Source organism: Aptenodytes patagonicus, chromosome 8 (genome assembly GCF_965638725.1).
Source record: "Aptenodytes patagonicus chromosome 8, bAptPat1.pri.cur, whole genome shotgun sequence".
In the NCBI taxonomy this organism is placed as follows: domain Eukaryota; kingdom Metazoa; phylum Chordata; class Aves; order Sphenisciformes; family Spheniscidae; genus Aptenodytes; species Aptenodytes patagonicus.
In genome coordinates this window covers 5,045,779-5,069,172 of record NC_134956.1, presented here as the reverse complement: position 1 = coordinate 5,069,172, position 23,394 = coordinate 5,045,779, and the positions used below count along the sequence as shown (strand labels likewise).

Genomic DNA, 23,394 nt, shown 5'->3' with positions numbered 1-23,394 from the left:
ATCTTTGAGTCCTTGAAAGAAGAAGCTGGAAGACTGGCTGCAGGGCTGAGCTGCTCGGCCAGATGGGGCTCCGCTCTCCGCAAAGCCAGAGACTATCATGTTCTCCAAATGCGAAAACAAGCAGGATTTGCAGCGCAGACAGAAGAGCCCCATCTCCTACAGCATCCTGCAGGGCACGGTGGCCCGGCAAGACACCTATGAATGACACTGGGAGAGAGCAAAGGCAGGGCTGCAGAGGATATCAGCATGAGCCTATTTTCAGGACTTGGTACAAGCAGGCACAGACACACATAAACCACTAGGTCAGCTGTGGCTTTGTCCGGTCGCATCATTCCCCCAGTGCTGTCTCTCTGAATAGCTGATTACCATAAAGACAAGAAGATTTGCTTCATCTGAAAATCAGCATCATGTAAGTGCCTGGACAGAATTTGTCTCACCCTCGTGCCACAGGTCTGGGCAGCCAGAGAGCTCTGCACACATTTTGTTGCCTCCCCAAGATGTGTCCAGAGCGAAGGAGCTTTAATGAACTCCCTTGCATTCATTGCTGTGTGTCACAGCACCTTGCCTGCATCACTGCATCAGCACAGCTCTTTTACATGCAGCGCTCACAACCTCCGACCGCAGCTGTCCTGCTGCATGGAGTGCCAGACCCCATCCTGGGGAGGAAGGTGCACGTGCTGTTGGTACAGCACCTCATAGCTACCTCTCATGAGGGCTTTCCTGCACCACAGGAAGGAATTTTGCACCCAGCAGTAGCAGTGGGATGCAGCTGCTGCAGGGGCATGCGGCTCCTTGGCTTCTGCCTCCTCCATACACATCTGCCTCGCCTTGCTTCGGTTCCCCGTGCACCCACATCACTCCTGCATCACCTCCCATAGCCCTGACTACTGCAGTGCCCAAAGCAATGTCACATGTGGCAACTCTGTGCTTCGGAAGTTAAAAGCCACTCACCCCTGAACATCAGTGTCCACAAGCAGCCGGACCAATATCCCCGTCACGGCCACAAGGATTGGGTAATGGTCCACGCTTTCCAGCCCTATGGAAGCAAAAGAGAAAGATAGAGCTGCTGCCACCGTACGACAGGCAGAGCAAGGCTGCACTGCTACTTCCAGACTTGGTGGCAGAGCAGTCCAGGAGGTAGGGACCGTGACTTGGGCTCTCCGGTGGGGCCGTGGGTTTCATCAAGGACAGAGGAATCTTCCCCACTAATGCGAACCCCAGACTCAGGCACTGCCCTCATGATGGAGTACCCCTGCCTCTTCCAAGCCCCAAGAGGAGAAGGTGGTCTGCCCCCTCCTAAGCAGGCAGGAAAATCCAGCTGCTGTATGGGAAATATAGGATGCCCATAACACAGCACCTGGAGCCAGTCTCTGCTAACAGGCACAACTCAGCTGCCCACAGTCACCTCCACAAGGAAGAGGGCTGATGTTGGTGCAACAGGCTTCCCCCAGCGATTCAGTGCACCCTTTACCTGATGCAGAGCACAGCAACCAAGTCTGCTACCTAAACTGCAATCTGTCCAGGGCTTTGAGCCTTTCAAACAGCTCCCACCTAACCTGTGTCACATCAGTATCTAGCAAGGCATCTCCCTGCCCAAGCACAGCACGGCTGCCACTTCCACCGTGGACAGCCAGACCCATGCATCAGCTGCCTCGTGAGGACAGGGATCCTGGAGGGAACCAGAGCTGCTTGGCCCACAGAGGCTAAGGGCCTAGGAAGAGCATCAAAGCTCAGGTCTGCCTGGAGGATTTACATGTCTTCTGAAGACAGCACTTCTGTGGCAGTCCATGGCACCAGACTGGCTTCCCAGCCAGGGATGTGGCAAGCCTGAGGTCTGATCCCATACACCTCTGCACCGACCTTCAGTACAGGCCATCCCCCACTTCCCAAGGGCATGCCTCCAGCATGTTTTCAATGGAGAGGGACAGAGAGTTAATGCATGGACTCACCTGGCAGACGGAGGTTGACCACTCTGTCAAACAAGTTCCTTTCAGCTGTCACACGGTTCAGCACCTGGTTCAAGAGCTGTGTAGGGAAAAGCAGAGAGGATTTGTACTTCCTGGACGGGCCTTCCTGTGAGCAGCATCCAAAGGGCATGCTTTGGGGCAGCATGTCCTTATAGCTCAGGCTTGGTGCCTGGGAGCTGGCAGATGCAGAGAGGGAGGCTCGCAGCACAGTCCTAGCTTGGCCCTGGCAGAGAGGGAGGTGTCACCACACCACAGTGGTTATACCAGACCCAAACCTCCCAGGGAAGAGTCAGTCTGAGGTCAAGACATGTGAATCTCAGCATCTTCCACCTAAATCTGAATCCCACCTACAGATGCCAAGCTACTTCTGTGGATAAAGGCTCTTGGCAAGCAGAAGCTACAGTCCCTAGGACACCCACAGCCCGTGAAGAGCGAGCTGGCAGCTGCTGCTGGGCAAAAGCAGTGTCAGCGAGGTGAAGTACAGTCCAGGTCCTGCCCTGCCTGGAGCTGGCAGCAGGACGGACCTACCAGCCCTGAAGCACGGGATGAGCACAGAGAGCAATCTGCTTCTCTGCTTGACAGAGCATCACCACAGGCAGAGATTTCTGCCTATGACCAGCACAGAAGGAATCAACTGTAAAGACACTTAATTAGCCACCATTAGCTCTCACCCAAACCCCCAGTGGGATGAGCAGGGAACGGTCCAGGCTTGACACAACCGCTGCAAGCTGTGTACCAGCTCTCAGATGCAGCATCCCTCTTCCTGCCACCCTCATGCATGAAGAGCAGAACTCTGCACCCCTCTGTGGGCACGTTCAGCGGTGGCACAGCTTCATGGGAGCACCAGGATGCGAGGGGGATGCTGCAGCACCCTGCTCTCTCCTGCCTATTCCTCAGCTTGCCTAAACCACCTGCTAAGGGGCCCTCGCTTTCCTCCTCGCACAGGGAAAATCCCGGGATCCCAGGCTGAGCAATTCCCTCAATATTACTGTACTAGACCCTACTGTGTCTTGCTTTGCCTCATCTGCTCAGAGCCCTGAGCCTCAACCCTGGGAGCAACCCAACCCTTGTGATATAGGTAAGGTATATATGACTGTTCTCCACCAGGCTGGCTCATACAAAAGCAGCTACATGTCCTCAGGGCTTTCCAGGATTGCCCATGCTTTAGAATAGAAACTAATTTACTGGAACCTAAGGGTTGGAATGGGGCTGTCCCGGTCACCCCAGTAGGGAAGCGGAGACATTTGATACCATAGCCTAGGGCTGAGGGACAAAGGACCAAGATACCTGCCCAAACACTGGGGCATGTTCCCTGTGAAACCAGCTATATTCTCTACAGCTCCTGATAAGAGGTACCACACCTCCTCTCTGGATTTCATGGCATTGCTTGTCACAGGAGCATTCAGCATTTACTGGGTGGAAGAAACTGGCCATAGCTCCTCTGAAGGAAGGTTTAAGGGGCTGCCATCTTCCCTCCTGGTAGAGGTAGAAATCAGCTGTGGCCAGACTAGTTGCAAAGGAGGGGAGCAGTTGACATGTAGCGATTTTAGGGAGCACCACTTGTTCCGCAGCAGCTAGGTTTGCCGTAGCAGCTTTAAGTACTACAGCGTTTGCAGCAGGAGCCCCCACTTCATAGCACATCTGGAGAGAGGGCAGAGGGCCCCCCCATGCCCCTTCAGAGGACACTTCTTCACACCTCGTGAAAGGATGATACCTGGGCGAGCCTCCGAAGCAGCAGCTCTGACGATGGGCGATTCCAGTCGAGAAAGATCTCTGGTGCCAGCGTGACGGTCATTTCCAGCACCCTGAGCAAGCTCACTGATAGGTCAAAGCAGGTTGCGCACACCTTCAGCTGGCGGCTGTCCACGAAGTTCCTCTCCAAGCGCTCTGCTGCCTGCTGGATCTGCCAACCGAGGGAGACAGCTTAACAAGGTGCCCCTTTCCAAAAGGAGGGCTGCGACCCCCAGCCCAGCTCGGCTCCCAGGCGTGCCAAGGAATCGCTGCACTCCCAACCCCAAGAGTCGTGTCTTGAACCTCGCTGTGTGCTGGACACGGGCACCCATTGAGGGCTGGACCCCGCAGCCCCCGGTGGCACACTCACCTCCTGAATCATGCCGATGAACTCGGAGAAAGCCCAGTTCAGCTGGTTGAGGACACTGTTGAGGAAGCTGGGGGCCAGGTCACGGTCGCTGCGGAGCAGGTCTGCCATGTGCCGCTGCAGCAAGGTGGAGGGACACGGCTCTGAAACCAGACAGCGACAGCTTCAGTGGCCTGGTCCTGGAGCAGCCGTGGGTGCGGGGCAAGGACCATTATGAGCAGAGATCTCGCCTGTTGGGCCTCCAAGCACTTTTTTGCAAAGCCAGCCTGAATTAACCAAGGAAGACCCCTGTGTGCTCATTGCTGCCCACGTGCATGGGAGCGCTGCCCTGCAGCTTAGCATCTCTCCTGCTCGGCTCTGCAGAGGCCCACAGTCAGCTCAGCATTAATTGCTCCCGATAGCAGTGTGGCAGCTGCCTGGAGCTAGCACGGCTACCCCTGGCCTCACGTGGCCCTGCCTGCCTGCCCGCGTCCGGGGGGGTAAGGCAGCTAGCAAACCCCACTACTGAGAGGTTTCTGCACAGAGCTGGGGCTGGCTCTGCCCTCAGCAGGCTCAGGCAGGTAGGGCTGCCCACACTCCCCAGCCAGGTTCGGCCCGAGCACAGACATGTCCCCATAGTACGTAGCATCTCATCTCTGGGCTTTTTCACTATCAAGAGCACAGACGGGGTTAGACCCAGCAGCTGGGAAACACAGAGTCAGGGCTGTGTGGGGCGCCGGTACCCGTGCAGGGGCAGGGAAAGGGGGGGGGGGGCACAAATGGGACAGATGCTTCTCACTGGGAAGGTTACCAGAGTTCAAGCCACAGACTAAAATTCAGGGCTTGGAGAAAGAAACTTGAACAGATTTACCAAGTATAAGGAAAAAAAAAAAAAATCCAACTACTTTTCCCTCTACTAGAACCTATCAGTAAGTAGGAGCAGGTGGAAACTCTGGCAGCACTGGCACAGCCGTGCTGTGACTACAGAAGGTATTTGGGGTGGCAGCCTGCTCGAAAGGCCAGCACAGGAATAGGAAACACGGGCTGACCTCCATCACATCCCTAGGGATTGAGAAGTGAGGCATAACTACAGGCAGATTGCTAGCTGGGATTAGCAAAGCCAGAGAGGGATAGCAGGAGACCATCAGCTCAAATGAGAACAGGATAAATTATCCTGTAAATACCCACTAGTAATTGCCATGAGGTTCTGTTGTTATGGAGGATGTGCGCTGATGTCTCACAGTGCATAATCGCTCCGGGCAGACCAGGGCCCTGACTTTGATCCTGCCTAAAAGCACATCTTTGGGAGGGATTTCATCACGACAAACGTCTTTGATGTCCTACTCCCACCCACAAGTACTTTCCCAGCCCTTGGCTACACATGGCTCAGGGACAGCCCAAGCCAGACGTCCTTTTTATGTATTTAGTGATCCTCAGTGGATTTCTTGTACAGTGTCCCCTGAAACTGTGTAAGCCTTTAGCATTGAACATGTCCTGGAGCAACATTTCACAGCTCAATTGTGTGCGGTGGAAGGAATTCGGATTTGAGCTTGGCTCCTACTCGCTTTATTTGATAGTATTTATTCTTTGCAGCCCCCTCCTTCTGGTGGGAGAGACAGAGAGATGCTGCTCTGCAGTCACTTACTCCAGCTAGCCATGGTTTCAGACCTTTACGATAGTCTTTCAAATGGGAACAGCCCCAGCCTCTGCAGTTTCTCATACAGAAACTGTCACATCTTTGTCCCCTTTACCATCCCTCCCTGAGCCTTGCTGGTTCTCCCAGGCTTTCTTTGGAGAGGTGGAATCAGAAGCGCATGCAGCATCCAAACCACAAGTGTGTGGCAGATTTGCACAAAGGCATAATGTGGTTTTGTTTTTGTTCTGTTTTCCTTTCCTCATAATTGTTGTTGTGTAATTTGTTCCTTTGACTGGGCATCAAGCTGGTATTTTCTAAAAGATTACAATACGATGCCAGTTCAAGGATAAACCTTTCGTAAGAATTACAGTTCAAGATCCTCAGGAACTTGCTGGCCGCCAGGCACAAGTGGAGAAGCCCAGCAGTCAACACTGGAGCCCACCTCGTTGTCTCCTCTGTCAGTGACGGATGATGGGGCACAGCACACCCTTACCAAATTTGCAGATGACACTAAACGAGGGGCTTTGTCCCATGTGCTCGAGGCACCCTGAGAAACTTGAGGACTGGGACAAAAAACCTGATCATATTCAACAAGGAGAAAATTCTGCATCTGGAGAAGAATGATCCCAAATATCAGTCCTGGCTGGGAAACAATGGTCTGGGCACCGTTAAAGGGGTTGTGGAGGATACCAGCTTCAACAGGAGACAGGTGAGGGCTCTTGCTACAACTAAGAGGTTGGTGATGGTAAGAGGATGTGCTCAGCAGATCAAGGGGAGGCGTCACCCCTCTGCTTGGCCCTGGGGAGGTCACACCTGAAATACCGTGGCTCTTTTCTCAGAAGGGTGCATAGACAGGTCCCAGGGAGCCCACCCTGCAATCTTGCCTCTAAGAGTTATGCTCAGCTTGCAGCCCACTGATTTTTAATCACATTTTCCCTTCATGTTCACCACTCTACATCTGGCGATGCTTCAGTCATTCAGAATTGGAAGGTCCTTTTGTAGGGTTAAGTTTTGTGTCTTCTTTTCCCCACCCTCCCCTCAACGTGTAAAAAGTGCTTTTTATTAAAACTGCTGACATATTAGCCCCCTTGCAGCCTTCAAGTACCGAAGCAGTTCTAGGCAAGGATCACCACTCCTCGCGGATGTGCTCCGTAGGTTGTCCCGTTGGTCTGTCGCCAAAGCCTCTTTTACCAACATTTCAAGTCAGGACAGATCTCAAAATGAATTGCCCAGCCAAAGTCTACCTCATTTGAAGGCAGCTTTGGCTTTATGAAGGATGCTCTTATGCTTGTAATAACTTGCTTTATCCTGATTTTTAGCCAATGGCTATTTCCTCATGGTCTTTTTCCAATAAGCAGTATGAATTTGCTCCAAACCTCCAATTCTAGGTTCTTAAATGCTTTCCCTGCTGCTGGCAAAGACTGTGCCAGACTATAAAAGCATTAAAAAGTGGTGCCTCTCGTCAAACTTCTCCACAGTTATGTAGGGTTTTTTTAAGGTTTTAAGCTAACACCAGGAAACAGTGGACTTCCTTGGTTTTTGTTGCTCCCAAGAGGATTCTGAATCTAAAGACGCTGCAATCACTGCTACTTTCTGAAAGCAACATAAGGAACCAGCCCTGGAATACAGCAAGAGCAGCTTCGTCCCTTGCATGAGTTCCCAGATGAGGTTCTCCATAGGGCAATCATTAGCGGTATCCAGAAACCTAGCCCTGGTGCTGTCTTCATCTTCATTTGCAAGATGTTCACCTTTGCTGAGGCATTTCCACCCACCTCCTTCAGGTCTCAGTTACGACTGCCCTCCTGGGTAACGACACAGCCCTTAGGTGTGCCATTTCAGACAGGGACGTCATTTCACAGGGAGTCTGTGGATACTCACTGATGTGGTTACTTTCTTGGTCCTGGCAATCCTTGGCGTTTCTAAAACTTGTAACTCCCTAATACAAAAGCCACGCAATCTTGGCTTAGTCTTCATTATGACAGATAAAGATCAGTCATTGGAACAGAAATCAGTGGTTTTCCAAGGCCAGAAATTATGACCTCAATACATTTAATGTGGGCAACAGAGCGTGGCCCCAAGCGGTTACAGATATATCCGATGTTTCCACAACAGAAACTTCCCCGCAAAAATATAAGCAAAATAGTCAGAGGAAAAAAAAAAATCTAGGTTGGGGGGGAAAGAGTGAATAAAAACAGAGTTCTTTAAGAAGATTACTAGGCAGCCAGAAAGCCCCAGTGCTACAGCAAGCACTTGGGTTAAAAGGTTCACTGAGACCAGGATGAAACAAAGGCATAAGTTAAAATGTAAAAGGTAAAGTGAACATAATCAAACATAGCCAGTGGTTGATGAAACCAAGGAGAAAAGGGGTAATAGAAGGAGAAGACATAAAAGACATCCATGACTAACCACATTACATGCAAAGTTTCTTGAACTATAGGAAAAAATTCTAGCAGAATTATTAAAAAAAGTAGTAAAGGGAGAAAGTCTAACAGTAGCAGAGGCCCATTAACAGATAAAAATTAATAAAGCAGACAAAGTGGAAGCCTTCAATAAGTGCTCCGACTAGATAATTGTAAAGAAGCAGGGTCATGTGCTTTCATCACAGGAAGATAATTGTGTACTTTATAGTTTGCTAATGACCCAGGAAGATTTATAACAGGGTTATTTGTGAGACTCCTTGGTCAGCAGCCTAAGAGGGGCTCTGGACACTGCAGCATTCACAGTAGAGCTGGGAGCACAGAGGAGGAAAGCCCAAAATGGACCAGATTCAGAAGCAAAGCAGTTCCACCCAATGCTAATCTGAATTTTCGAAAGGATCCCAATGTCAATGTGACACAGCTGCCGCTCAGTGGCTGTGGCTGTTGGACTGATGAAACAGCAGTGAAAGAGGTAAGCTGCGGATGCAGCGATCCACATCGCTGGTAAACTGCGCCCGTTCAAAGATGTAGAGAGGACCAAAGGGAATGTTGTAGGGTGAGGCAGAAGGAAAGCAAAAGCTGCATTCAGGGGATGAGATATCAATAAGGTCGAGTGCAAGGCATCAGGACGCCCCAGCGCGCGCCTGGGACCCACGCATGCCTCCGCAGCAAAGCGCTGGCAAACAGGCTAATGCACGTTTTGGCTCCACGACTGGCAGAGCAAGGAGGCGTTCTAGCCAGCATGACACTGGCAACTCTGGGGCTGCTAAAAACATGGAAAGGGTGAACACTGGGGCTTGCAGAACCACATCCAAACCAAGAGTGTGTGGCAGATTTGCACAAAGGCATAATGTGGTTTTGTTTTTGTTCTGTTTTCCTTTCCTCATAATTGTTGTTGTGTAATTTGTTCCTTTGACTGGGCATCAAGCTGGTATTTTCTAAAAGATTACAATACGATGCCAGTTCAAGGATAAACCTTTCGTAAGAATTACAGTTCAAGATCCTCAGGAACTTGCTGGCCGCCAGGCACAAGTGGAGAAGCCCAGCAGTCAACACTGGAGCCCACCTCGTTGTCTCCTCTGTCAGTGACGGATGATGGGGCATAGCACACCCTTACCAAATTTGCAGATGACACTAAACGAGGGGCTTTGTCCCATGTGCTCGAGGCACCCTGAGAAACTTGAGGACTGGGACAAAAAACCTGATCATATTCAACAAGGAGAAAATTCTGCAGAATTTTCTTTTGCAGAAAAGCAAAACCCCTTCCTGAATAAGACACAGAGGCTGCACTTTCTTTTCACCATTAAAAAAGACCAAGAAGTGCGTTTACCCTGGTACACAAGCACTTTTGAAGAATAAAATGTTGTAATGCACAGAGTTTAACCCAGCAGAGAAAGGCAGAGCAGCAGCAGTGGAAGACAGAAGATGAGGTTAGGTACATTCCCATCAGGAAAGAGCAATGGATTTATTTCTGAGGGTAAGGAACCATCATCAGAAGGGCTTGGACAGTTCAACTGCCACCAGCTGATGCTTTTGCTGTTGTCAGATCGAGACAGGATTTCTTCCTGAAAGACCTCTTTAGCTTAGGCAATTTGCTGGACTTGGGAAGGGGACGTGGGTGAATTCTCTGTCCCACATTGCACAACAGCTCAGCTAGATAATCTCATGGTCCCACCCACCTACCCTCCACCGCTTGATGGATGCGTGGGCAGAAGGCCTGGGGCAGAGGAGCCCTGTGCCGCAACCTGAAGACACCCTGCAGCTCGGTAAAAGCAAGACAGGCTGGGCCTGGCATAGGGCCACTGCTGCTGTTCACCGTGTGCGTGCCTTAACAGCACCCAGCCTTTCCTACAAGCCACGATGAAAGCAAAACAAGTTCCTACAGCAGCTGTCATCCAGAACTGCCCCTGCCTCTGAACAGAGCCCCCATCTGCTCCCAGGAGCCAAACCGGAGGCAAGGCCCTGCCTGCATGAGAGCTGTTTGGTGCCAGCAGGGCTAAGGAACAACTCAGGGAGCAGGCAGGAACACACACGGCCTTTCTGAGCCTCTTCCCCTCCCTGGGCTAACCCAGGCAGCCATCTCGTTGTTCACCATCGGTGAGTATGGGCAAAAGGCAGTGTAGGAGACCAGGTGGTCTGTGCTCTGTGTGTTTCATGGATATTGTGAGGCAGCGCCAGCACACCTTTGCCACCTGTGCAGAGTCCTCCAAGGAAGCATCCCCAAAGCAGGACAAGGCTGGAGCACCAGAGAAGAGGCATTTGCCCAAGCTCCCTTCAGACTGGCCTGCAAAAGCAGACCCAGACAAAGAGGGATTTCTCTCAGCTCAGCAGTTTGTCCCGTTGTCCCTGCCAATGCTCAAGTTGCAACAAGGTGAAGACTGATGGGTGGGAAGGTGGGGGGGTCATCTCGTCCTCCTTCCCCAGGCAGCATCTCAAGGACACCTCTGAGTCCCACGTCCCTCTTCAATTAAATCAGCATTCATTATTGATTTGGTTGCGCCTTAAAATAGCAATCCCAGGAGCCAGCCCAGCCCGCTCCAGACTCAGACTGTGCGGAGCCATCCAGAGATGGATGGAGAGAGACCTCAAAAACTGAGGAATTTTGCTCCGGTCCCAGAGCTCCCCAGGATGGGGGGAGCTCGGTGACCGCCCCATGGGACTGGTGGCAGCCACTCGGGACTGGTGGCAGCCACTCGGGGGCTTGCTTGTGCGGTAGGAGGGTAAGGGGACAGTCATGAGGTCTCTCCTGCATGTGTACCAGGGCTTCCCCATTGTCCTCCAAGGATGAGAGGGCTGCGGCAGGGCTCTGACCACAGAGGTATCCCTGATAAAACAGGTGCAAGAGTGGGTCCATGATGCAGCCTCAGAGACTGCCATGTGGGCACCGGTCCCCCTGGCACCTCCGAGGGATGTAACTGAGAAAAGTGATCATTGTGTGAAGCCCTCTGCCCCCCAAAGAAGCATCTCTCTAGACAGAAGAGGGGAAGGAGGGAACTCTCTAAAGCTACTTCACCAGACAAGAGAGGGTCACACAACAAACTTACTCTGGAAACTAGCAACAGAGAGATCTCCTGGGCACCCACGGGCAGGAGAGAGAAAGAGAACAAGAGTGCCGTTAAAACAAGAGACAGGCAGCTCTCCCCACTGGATGGGGATTAGTGTGCACCTCCACATGCTGCCTGCCCATGTCAGGCTGCAGCATCCTCTGTCCCCCAACCCCGGGCAGCTCTCCAGGAGCAAGCTCTGGCACAAAGCCTTTTCCAGAGCAGAGGGTGGTCAGGAATGTAACCAGACAGGCACAGACCCTGCAAGGGTGAAGCTGGGGACATGTTCTTCAGCTCAAGAAAGGTACCTTCTCCTCCCCACGTCCTTCTCAGCCGCAACAGAGCCGAGGAACCCCTCAGTTTGGTGACAGTGCTGAGAACCAAATTGCCATGCCAAAGGCAGGACAGGCTCTGAGATGCCCTATTAAAAGACTCCCTGCTTGCAAACTTCTCCAGTGCCCTGCCTCCTCGGGCACCCACGCCCTCTCACAGGGTACCTACTGCTTGGCATACTTGCCAACGCTTCCCCACAGCAGCTGCTCGCTACGGACATCAGAGAGCCTTCTCCCAGGCTTACATTTTGGGGTGAAGCTCTGGTGAGGGCCTCTCACCTCTCCCTTGAAGGGCAGAACCCCTTCTCGTGATGGATCTAACCCATCACTCGGCACACAAAAGAGTCACCAGCCAGTGCAGAGAGACAGGGGACGTCCAGGAAAGGAAATACTGGCTGCAGAGGTCAGGCCTTGATATTTGGCCAGGATCCCCCTACTTCAGCAGCCATCTCAGCAGCTGGCCTGGCCCATAGTAGAGATGGCTGCCAGGGAAGAGGCTGGTCCTCCCTCACCACCCATCATAATCCTGAGTGCCAATCCTCTGCCCCACTCACTCTGCAGGCTGGGAAGGCTGGCATCCTCAGGCTTGGTTTTCAGCAGGTGTGGGAGCCGTGTGTATCTGTACCCAAAGCCACAGCCCTGGTAAAAGAGATAAGGAAAGATCTCAGAGGCTGGAAACCAGTTGGGTTTTGCTGCTACTGGAAAGTGAAATGCTCAGTGTTCACCCAGCCCCAGATGGTGAGAGGGACAGGACGCTCACCCGCCACAGCCTGACGAGGATCCAGTTGGTCTGTGCCCAGGGTCGCTGCTCATAGGGAGCCAGGAGGTTCTTCATCATGGAGATCCGCCTGCCAGACAAGGATATAGGTCAGCCACAAAGGGTTTGGGGACAGGGGATTAAATAGGACCCACGGTAGGACCTACGGAGCTGGGACAGAGCAAAGCCACTGGTATAAGGGTAAAGGGAGGCTCCCCAAACCAACTCCAGCACCCTGCTGCAGCTCCTGAACCCTTGGCAGTGCTTGGCAGCCCACCTGGTCCCCCACCCAGCCTTGCCACCACCCCAGCCTTGCCCCAGCTCCCTGGGAACAGGCAGGGAAGCACTTACTGCTCTTCTGGGATCCTCTCTACAGCACGCAGCGAGTGGGGGTAGCAGACGTAGCTGGCTAACGCCTGCATCAGGGAGTCCCGGATGTCTGTGGAGGAATGAGAAGGGGCTAGGCCAGGCACCCAAGGACATGCAGCATGCCAGGGATCACCTGAACACCGGAGGCTGGGAGGGACCGGCCCTCACTTATAGAGGATTGCTGTCCCAGCTGATGTGGAGAGCGTGCCTATGCTCAGGCAGCTAAGAAGTAACCCCAGATTTGACATGCAAGTAGCTGCAACATGAGTCCTGCTCTCAAAAGGGTATCCCAGGTCATGTATCTAACCCTGGAATAAGCAGGACACACCGGACAAGGGCAGCGCCCAGCCTCTCTTTGGACGTGGAGGCATAAAGCACTCAATGGATTCAGCAAACAGATCCCAACAGAAGTCTGGTGATCCACCGGCAGTGAGACCGGCCAGACGTGCAATATATCACCCCAAGGCAGAGGAGAGCAGCTTTACCCGTGCCCACGATCCTCGAGTCAGCAAAGTGCTTGGCCAGGATGGCAGCAAGGCGCATCAGGGTCTCCTCGTAGCCTGCAAAGAGAAGGAGGGAGCAGGGGTCACGTCAACGGCCCAGTGGGCAGCCCTTTGGTCCCAGCATTCCTGTGGACACAGCACAGACCATGGGATTCATTCCTGCTACAGCTAACTTTGCAGTTTTGCCTAGCTGTCAAAACAGACAGCTGGGAAAGCACATTCATTTCCAACAGAGCCGCTCACCTCAGTCTGCAGAGTCTAAAACAGTTACTCGGAGAAGGATAAAACCATGCAACTGAGTCGACAGCAAGGGAGAGATGCCTAATGTGGAAGAGGCTGAGCAACACAAATAACACCCTAGATCTACGCAGAAAAGCCATGTCCAGCCTGCAGGCCCTGAAGAAGTCTGCTACCGCTTAATTCTGCTGCACCCTGAACAGCAGGCACAGGTCCCACTTAATGGATGTGAACACTTTAGCTATGTCATCTTGGTGGGAACAGAAGCTCTTCTTACCTTTGCAGGCTCTGGAAAGCACAGAACAATTTGCTAACAGCTTGCTGGGATCACTTAGTCAGGAAAAGCACAGAACGTGCACAGAGGGAATCCACCTAAACACAGACTCTTGGCATCAAGTGGGTGGTCATCTCCACAGGAACGTATCCAAATCCCAGGGGGATTCGAAAGCAGTCCCAGTTCCTGCACTCATGGCACATCTCCTCCCACCCAGGGACCAGCAGGCAGTGGCACGCATTGCTGGGGCAATCACATCTTCCAGCATCCCAGCCCATTCCTGATGCCTCCTTGGAAACAAATTCCATAGCTGCCAGTGATTTTCACTACGGCCAACATGTGACAGCTTCAGGCAAGGCATGGGCTTCCTGCCTGAGCATAGCAATGGCCACGGCTCGCCAGTGGGTACCTACCCAAGGAACAGCGCTCAGCACCTGCCCCACAGCACACAGACAATATACTGGTGCAGCACATCACAACTAGGAAAGGACACAGAAAGGATGATGCCCAGCCACCACTACTTCACCATAAGGATATGGCTTTATTTAGACTTTTATCAGGCCGGAATTAGCAAGGCCTCTCCATCCCCTTACCTGGAAGTTCCTCCATGCTGTTTACAGGGCTGAAGTAGTTCTTGAGTGCGCTGTAGCTGTTCATAGCCACGCTGAGGTAGAACTCTGGCATGAAAGCGAAAAGTGAGCCCGTCCTGTCGCCATGCTCGATGGTGCGGATGCACACTCGCAGCAGCCAATAAACATCCTGCATCTTCTCCTGGCCAGAGAAAACACAACAATCCCCATTCAGTTTTGTCCAGCTTCTCTTTGGAGAAACGCAACAGTCAGCACCACGCTTAGACCTCAGAAACATCTCCATGTCCGAGACACTCCTCAGACCACTGCTCTAAGTTCATTAACCAGATCTGTGCCATTCAGTCTTTTCACAGAGCCACAGAAGCATTAGGTGGAGGGAATGATCAGAGATCTCTACACCAACCTCAAGCTCAGAGCACAGCTACCACCAGCGTGACATCAGATGGCTTTATCTCACTGAGCCTTGAAACCCTCCAAGAACTACTCCTTGGTAGGACGTATCTGACCACACAGGCCTGATCGCAAAAAAGGCATGCTAGTTTTTATTCCAAATACACTGGCTGAAGGAAGGCAGGCACTAGCAAACACAGCACAAATCTGTTGGAAAGAAAGCTGGTCCTCTGTGGGAATTAAATGGGAACAGGCTGAAAGCTCATACCAACTCAGATCTTTGCAATAGGCGGCCACAGCCTTTCGGGTTCTGTGCCAGCCATTCAACCAGATTTACTGTCCTGAGGAACATCAGCCTCTTGCTTCTCTAAGCAAAACTCAGAGGGTCCTAAATTAAAAACAGGAAATTTAAGAGCATCTACATAACTTTAAGCTATAAAAATCAGCACCAACAAAGCCATAAAAAGAGGAGATATTATTTCATATCCTGCAATGCCAAGAAATATCGTAAGCAATAGCAGTTTGCATAAAAATAGATGAAGGAGGGTTACACTTCTAATTAAAAAAAAATTAAAATCAGAGGTGGAGATAAGTGATTTCATTTGCTTAGTGGCTTTTCTAAAGTGTGTTGCTACCACCTTTGGGAGATTTACATGGGTTTGTTCTGTAAATTAGACTGAACTAGTGTAAATCAACTAAATTGACCAAAAGACATCTTTATCTTCACACCGACACACATGTCAGCTCAACTGTTGCTTTCAGGATAAAAAGCAACTGTGCAGACAACATTAAGGTAAAGAAAGCAGCATTTGGTTTTATTAAGACTTGTTAACCTCAAAAAGTCATCTCAGGCATTGCCAAGCTAGAGGAAAGCCTACACCAAGAGGATACAAAGATGTGATTATCCACAGCGCGATGGATAAACACAGTGTTGTAATAAAATAAGCTGAAATGGTCTTCTCATGGGGATGTTTTGAAGACAGGATTATCTACTTTAAAACTAAAAGTGTTTTCAAGCTGTAGCGCTCCCTTTCATCTAACCTTGAATCCCTCAGCTCAGACTAAACTAGTGACTAATTCCCCCAAGGAAGAAGCAGCCTCTCCCGTGCTCTGACACCTCAGCACAGAGTAGGATTTCACCTCTAGACAGAACCAGTCTCTTTCTCTCCATCAGCAGTGCCTGCAACACTCATACAGATGTGTCCCTCCGTTGCACACAAGTCCCAGGGACGCAGGAGCCCGCTGGGTGGATGTCTCCACTGGGAAACTGCAGGCACCTGTGACAGCTGTGAGGCAGAGCCTTGAAGGTACACGCAGTATGGACAAACTCCTCCGTGCAGCCACACTCCTCTCCAGAGCAAGCTCACTCAGCTCCCGAGGCACATTTCACAGCCTGAGCCAGCTAGTGACCTGTTCTCCCTGCCGGCCAAGAAGACCAAGGCAGGAGGCACAAGCAGGGAAGGCTGTAACCTTCACTCCCAGATGCTGCTGATTCATCCAGAAAGGTGACACCGCACTCCTGATAGGAGGCGGGTACCTGCGTTTAATATGACAATAGATCATCTAGAGACACAAATAGTGTTTCTGCATGGGCCATCGCAGCGATCCCTGCAATGCACACTGCTAATGCCCCTCAGCCTTTCAAAAGCAGTCCAGGAAGAAAGGTTTATTTTCTGGCAAGCATGGGCTATGCTAATGCAGCTGGAGAGCTTCTGCAGCACAGCACTGTGCCTTGCAGTCCTGCTCTGGGAGTGAAGGAGGAGACGAGCAAAGAGTGCATGAGTCAGGGTCAGCCACTGCAGCTCTGCCAGACATGTTCATAGGAACTACTGCTCTTCCCCTCCCTGTTTACATCCTGGGACACATGCAGAGACCCTGTTGCCACTGCATGTTCCAAGGAAATGTGTCTTCTTCCCCAGCACAAAAAAGCTACAAACACAGACGGGGCACGGCAATGTGCAAGGGACGACAGGAAGAGGAAATCTGCAGAGCGTAAGAGCACAAACTGCTCATGAGAAAACAGACCAGAGACTTTATCCTGGAAAATGGTGAATGCAGGGAAGAAGGGACAACCTGTGCGAACAGTCACTGCGTTACTAAATGCAGAATGCACTCCCTCTATGTGGGAACCAAGTGAAGAAGGGGAGAACACCTGAACAAAAAATGCTAAGCTTGGATCCTGCAGATTTCAGGAAGAGCAGCACTAGTGAGACCCCCCTGTGACCCTCAGCACAGCTCAGGGAAATGGTTTACAGCAGCCTCTATCCTCTAGACATGCCCTGAAACTGAATCTCCCTTTGACCCGCACCCTTCTGTCTGCGGTGCAGAGGCCTGATGCCCCAAGGGAAAGCGTAGAGCACCACGCACAGCTCAGAACAGACTGGGCTGTGTCCTAACAAACACTATGGGACCAAGTCTGGGACAGGATGGGGTCCAGGCCTAGGAAGGAGTCTCTGATGCACAAAATGGGAAAAACAAGCCCCACAGATCATTAGCATTGCTCCAACACCAGGGAAAATGACACTTGTGACATGTGAGCTGAGCAGCACAGATACAGAGGCACACTTGCTTGGTCTCCTCTGAGCTGCTCACATTATGCTCCTGCCCACCTTTGAATAAATGGTGACATTTATCCAGGCGAGGCGTCGGCTTAAGTGATTGAGCTTCTCGGAGAAGACCTTTTGGCTCTTCAGCAGTTCCTCGTGGATGTCTCTCCTCTGAAAAGAGCGCAAAGATGTGAGGGCAGATGTCATTCCCATTTACAGCATCCTTTTTCAGAGAGGGATAAACAATGCAAAAGCAAATACCACCTTGGGGCTAGCTAGGGAGTACTGGCAGGAAGAAAAGGGGTCAGCAGCCTTTCTGCAGAGGGAGTGGGAAGCAGTGGTATAAAGAGCACTTATCTGTCTCAGCTGCAGCCCACAAGGCCTGATGCAGATGTTGGTCCAGTGTGGGCAGCAGCTTAGGGTCGGCTGCTGTCAGGGATATTTTTTTAATGCATCATCAGATACACTCAGGCTCAGGCAGCTGGGATAGGACAGATGTGTCCCAAGTCCAGCACTGGGGGGTCCCCACCCCAGGAGACCGGCTCCGAGGTGTCTGCAGCACATGGAGGTTTGCAAGCTGCTATGGCTGGTGCGGGAGAATCTGAAGCAGTTGCTTCAGTCCCTCTGTTCCTTGAGGCAGTGGTACAATGGTTTGGCACAGTATGAAATGTGGCTGCCAGCTCCAGGCATGGGTTACTACCCCTATCCAAGACACTGGCCGCTCCAAGGCTGGAAATCGCCCATCATGTGCTTCATCCTTTTTGCCAGATACTGAGGCTCTACCTGAGAAGGAAGCTGGGAGTCCAGAGACACTTACCCTCTTTGGGCAGCGGCTGATTTTTTCCTCTGTGTCTTTCAGTGCCATGGCGTATTCATTCACATCATCTGACACACCAACCATCTGAAAAACAAGCAGATTCCAACAATTAATGAGGTTTTTTTTTTCCCTAGACACATAAGCATGCAACCAGATCCCCCATGGGGGTTAGGAGGAGAAGGAAAGGGCACACATGGTCACTAAAATAAGCAGAAAACAGAGAGTCAGTGTAGAAGCATGGAGGTTGGGGAAATGGATTCCTGCATAGCACGTCCCACTTACCTTCCCAAGCTGCTGGTGGACACTGAGGTTGTACATCATCACTATCCCATCCAGGACTTCCAGGAGGGAGTTCTCTGTGATGGGCTGATCCGGCTCCTCTGGGGGTCTGCCCAGTAAGAGACCCTCATTTCCATGGCTGCCTTCAACTGCAAACGCATCCCCAAGACAGGAGAGAAGTTCTCAGCATGGCGTTTTGGCACGTCAGCTTCTGCCTGCATCTCTCTGAAGCCAAAGCCCTGCTGTGCCTCTGTAACACAGTGCTCCTTCCCAGCCCATGTGATTCACTAGAGACACTAACACACCATTCCCATCTCACTGCCTGCACCAGGCTGACCTGTCAGATCTATTCAAACAGACCTAGGCCATGCAAGTCCCACTTCCTTGAGCCCTGTACGTGCTTCAGAGGCCTGCCTGGCCTGCCCCAACAGCAACGGTGCTGCTACTGCACATGTCATCCTCCGGCTGGTCTGTATTCAGATCAAGCGTGGCTACGGCTGCCCTGCAAAGTCTCACTGCACTTGCAGGAACCAAGGCAGCGTCTTCTTACAAGCAGAGAGTGACAGCATCACCAGTGTCATTTTCAGGATGGCAAAGTGGTTAACTGTGGACTTGTGGGTGTTAGCATGTCTTGAGAATGGGAAGGAACAATGCTGGCAGTAAATAGATCGCTTTCCTCATGAGACTACTGGGAGCTGGAAGACACCATTCTCCCAGGGACCACTTGGGCCATGCTAGCACGCAGCAGAAGTACTCACTGTCCTCCTCTGTCCGCTGCTCCACACTTAGCGTGCGCACTTTGATCTTCTCCAGGGTGCCAAGAGGCCGACGCGGGTTCATCAGGCTGACGGCCGCTGTGCTGAGGAAGCGGTTGGCACGGCCTAGGGTGGGGGAGCTGAGCCAGCCAGGTCTAGCGAGAGCTCCACCAATGGCCAGGGCGGCAGAGGGACGCTGAGACTGAAAAGAAATTAGGGAAGAAACAGTTCTAGCTGTTTGGCTGCCTGCTATTCCTCCCTTGTCCCTGCAAGGATGTTGGTATAGATGCACAGTGGCCACTGGAAGGTGAGCAGATACCCTTCCTATCATGGCTCGGCCAGCAGTGCCAGGTTCGCAAATGGATATTCCTTCCTCTAAGGGCCCATGCCAGGTACAAGCAGCAGATCTGCACAGCAAGAAGCTGCTCTGTCTGCAGTTGCCTTGCACCCTTTCAAATGCTGCCAAGAGCTGCCATGGAGGGGAGGGGGCATATTCAGATCAGTGGATAGTGAGAGAGCAGAGCAAAGAAAATTTTGCTGCTCAAACTTGGTGCATCCAGGACCTTGCTGATCTCCAGTGACCCTCATGCAAGTGCAGCTGTTTATCTGGCTGCCCATGGGCTGGTTACAGTCTTGGCCCAGACACTGCCTTCCTCTAAAGCAAACCTTTTCTAGTCAGAGGCTGAGCTTGCTGCCCTGGCACCGGGGCCCCCGCAGGTGAATGACAGTACACGGCTCACCTGTGCTGCCGATGTTGCCGATTCCTCATCTTCATCGAGATCGTCCATAGTCACGGCCTGCAGCTCCGCAGGGTCGATCAGGACATTGGCTTTTGCAGCCAGGTCATCTGCACAGAGCACACCAAAGCAGCTGTGAACACAGGAGTCACCCTTCGCTTCCCATGAGGCAGCCCTAGGCACATCCTCTTTCCTGCTTCTCGGCAGTAGAGAAGCAGCCAGTGAAATTGGATGCTGCAGCAGAACAAGCTCACCTTCCCCCCAGCTTCCTTACGTGGAATAGGTCTGCCGTTGCTAACACAGCAAAGACCAAGCAGCAACGGGTGATGCTCACCCAGGACCCATTTCTGTTCCTGGTCCTACCAGCAACAAATAGAATAACTGAGGAACCAGGAGACAACCACCAGGACCAAACTGGAATAGCGTAGGGAAGGAAACTCAGGGCCTGAGACCATTTTTTAAGCATCCAGCTCTTCAATGCTGTCCCATGATATGTCCTTAAGTCACTAGGGCTGAGACTCAGACCAGAAATCATTCTCAGCCCAGAGGAGGGCTGTGCTGACAGCTATGCTGTACAAAGCCTGAACAATGTGTCCTCTAGTTCACAGCCCTGTCTTTAAAGCTGGCCAGGAAGACCTTGGTAAGAGACCAGAGGAGATTACATGGTTCTCAAGTTAAGTAATCTAATTTTGAGCAGCCAGGGATCAACTTGAGACAGGGAAAATGGTCCTATTCTTGCAAATACACTGGGGAAGGAGAAGAGAGATCTGAGCCAAAGGCAGCCAAGTGCCACATTAGCCAAAAACCAGAGACAAACCAAGTCTGACTGAACGGCAAGGGGTTTCTAACCCTTCCAAAAGGGAGGCTTTGAAAGTCTTTTGCCAGAGTAGCATGCTGCATACAAACACACAGCTGCAGTACATACACAGGGCTGCTATTGCTTGCCCGGAGTGGTACAGCAAGTAAATCCTGGACATCCTTCACACCCAGCAGAACCACGCTGACGGTCAGTGCTTTGACAGCTCCCAGCCCTCGGCTGTGGTGCAGCAAGAGCACCACACCAGAGGGTATTCCCAGACTATCCCCTTCCCTCCACCAGCCACAAGCCCCATTCAGGGATATAAACAGTAAACCGTTAACTTAAAGGATGCTCCACCCAAGAAGGATGGTGTCTTCTTCAGTGTAACTTGCATCTCATTAAAATTCAAGTCTCCTCTCCTTAAATTTAATCACAATTCATTACCCACGGCTCCCTCCCTGGCATGTCTCTTGGGTGAACTCCAGCCAGGACCTGGATGCAGGTATTAGAAATGAGAGCACTTACCTTTCAGAGTCTTCTTAAGATGAGACAGGAGACCTCCAAGTCGCTGAAGGTCAAAATAATCCACCTTCCCATTATAGAAGAGTTGAGGAGGAACATATGCCTCTAAAGCAGAGAAGGACATTTGTTTTTTCCACGAGTCCCATGCATAGGACACACGCAGACACGTAAGCCCTCCTAAGACAGACTCTAGGGCCCAACCTGGACTAACATTTAGTGACAACTTTTGTTGTCATAAGCCATTAAGGCAGAGGTGATTTCCACAATGAAGCAAGCATTAGATCCATGCAGGAACACAAGCAACCGATGGCCATCAACAACAAGCCTCCCAGCACTTCCTCCCTCCCAGCCACAGTCACTGGGGGAAACTGGATCGTCAGGAAACTCGGCAGCTCTCCACCTGGCTACTCCAGCTCTGTTGCTTAGTCCCACAAGGATCGTAAGGCACTTATTGAGTCTAGAGAAAGGGTCAGCCTAAAGTAAGAAAACGGAGTACCAAGCAGATCGCGGCAGGACAGGCAAGGCGGGGTTTGAGGGTGTGAAAGCAACTGGCACTGACTTGGTTTCTGCTTAATCCCACAGTCTGGGAACCATGAAAACAGACAAATATCTTCCCCTAAACTTTGGCTATGGGATCACTGAGCTGCCCTCCTACAGACCCATAATCAATATTGGACTCTGCTGCAGAGCACACAGGGGAAACTAGCAAACAGTTCAGGTGCCCCTTTGCAAGTCTCAAGTCTGGATGTTAACTGGAATAGATCTGCACACAGGAATTTCCCAGGGTCACTGGGAACTACAGACGCAGGGTGACAGAAGGCTCAAGCACCCATGAGAAACACAAAATTTCCAGCATCCCGGAGAGTACTGCCAAGAGGCAACCCTTGTCCTAATCATGGAAATGTCCCCAAAGCTTCTCCTCCAGGCCTCACCTTCACTGCTCAGTGCGGCAGGGGTCTTCACCTTGTGGCCATCCCAGAAGAAACGCAGGGCAGCGATAAGCCGGTGCAGGAAGCACACCATGTACTCTGGTGGGCACAATACAGTCAAGTTCTAGGGCAAGAATGAGAGTTCAGCCATCAGGGCAGGTGTGAAAGTGCATCTTAGTCCTAGGGGCCACATGGGGCAGGCAGAAACTTTGTGTTCTCAGCCTTGCTGTTTTCTCTAGCTTTCAGCACTGGGAGAGAGCCCAGCCCTGATGGCAGGAGGCAGTTTCTGCCTCTAGAAAGTCCTGGGCACTGAAACAACAAGCTGGTCTGGCAGAGGAGGATGGATACCACGTGCTCCACCACGAAAGATGGGGCTGATCATGAACACAGAGATGCGGGTGAAGAAAGGGTTTCCTGCAACAGCAGATGCCTACCTCCCAAAGCTGCAGGCCAACAGCCTGATCCAGAGCCAGAAGAACAGTCCCCACCTAAGCAGTGAAGAGGATGCCAAAGCGAGCTGGCCAGCTGTGGCAGAGCGCTCCACAGCCATGCTCCCCAAGAGGTTTTAGGAGGATGTTCAGCTGCCCACCCAAGGCTGTGTCCAAGGACCGCTTTCCCATAAGTTACTGCATAGGACTTGGATAAGCTGCCTGGTTTCTAGCCTCAGATCTTCTCCCTCCTCCCCACTCTCTGCTGTATCTAGACCTCAGTTGATCAACTGCTGGAAGCAGCCCAGCCAAAAGGGCAGAGCTCCCAACCTGAAGGTGCCAGAGAGCTCTCAGGATGAGGCTTGCAGGAAGGCTGGCGCTCTGACTTACCCCTCTGTTGCTAGCGTTCTCCTGAAGAAACTTGCGGAATTTGTTTAGGAAGATGTATCTGGAGGCTTCCCCCTGGCAGGAGGAAAAGCAGGTGGTAAACCTATACCTTACAAGTCCTGTGATGTGGAGATACTGTAGCAAAAGATCCACAGAGCACTTACCCCTCCTCTGTCCTTGTTGTTCAGCAGCAGCTTCAGAATCTGAACCTGGAGACCTTCCACCACTAAAATGGGGACACACGTCTGCCATTAGAAAACAAGCACTGGAGAGCAACTACCCATATTAACCCCAACCGTGTACCCTGTCCCCAGGAGAAAGGCTACCTCCTCAGCAGAGGGGGCCCAGGAAGAACCGGTGCCAGCAGAATGCTAATCCCATTACTGTGAGAATTTTCTCCTCCGCCACCTAGCAATAAATTTATCCACAGCTGATAAACAATGTCCCTGAAGGGGAATTTCGGTTTGCTCATGTGCCATGGTGGGACGCTGCAGGTCTGTGCAGTGGGGTCCCAGCACTCATATCCCTCCACCAAATAATGGCATGGCTGGCCCCTGCCTCTGCAGCACAGCCTGTCCCAGCAGAAACACAGCTGGACTTCA

At 51.7% G+C, this 23,394-nt stretch overlaps 1 protein-coding gene across 3 annotated transcripts in view; it reads right to left on the bottom strand.

Annotated features, from left to right (window-relative positions):
* The window catches only part of RNF123 (ring finger protein 123), a 52,713-nt gene that overhangs the window by 12,949 nt on the left and 16,370 nt on the right, over positions 1 to 23,394 (bottom strand). For all 3 annotated transcript variants that reach the window (XM_076346044.1, XM_076346043.1, XM_076346045.1), the window contains exons 18-35: positions 22,957 to 23,018; positions 22,796 to 22,867; positions 21,981 to 22,101; positions 21,052 to 21,153; positions 19,731 to 19,837; positions 18,994 to 19,192; positions 18,239 to 18,384; positions 17,957 to 18,040; positions 17,203 to 17,310; positions 14,207 to 14,384; positions 13,085 to 13,159; positions 12,582 to 12,669; positions 12,234 to 12,321; positions 12,028 to 12,112; positions 4,069 to 4,208; positions 3,682 to 3,870; positions 1,950 to 2,025; positions 952 to 1,036 (exon numbers count right to left, since the gene is read on the bottom strand). In XM_076346044.1, the coding sequence (XP_076202159.1) occupies positions 952 to 1,036; positions 1,950 to 2,025; positions 3,682 to 3,870; positions 4,069 to 4,208; positions 12,028 to 12,112; positions 12,234 to 12,321; positions 12,582 to 12,669; positions 13,085 to 13,159; positions 14,207 to 14,384; positions 17,203 to 17,310; positions 17,957 to 18,040; positions 18,239 to 18,384; positions 18,994 to 19,192; positions 19,731 to 19,837; positions 21,052 to 21,153; positions 21,981 to 22,101; positions 22,796 to 22,867; positions 22,957 to 23,018 (2,005 nt within the window). The remainder of the gene's footprint in view (positions 1 to 951; positions 1,037 to 1,949; positions 2,026 to 3,681; positions 3,871 to 4,068; positions 4,209 to 12,027; positions 12,113 to 12,233; positions 12,322 to 12,581; positions 12,670 to 13,084; positions 13,160 to 14,206; positions 14,385 to 17,202; positions 17,311 to 17,956; positions 18,041 to 18,238; positions 18,385 to 18,993; positions 19,193 to 19,730; positions 19,838 to 21,051; positions 21,154 to 21,980; positions 22,102 to 22,795; positions 22,868 to 22,956; positions 23,019 to 23,394) is intronic.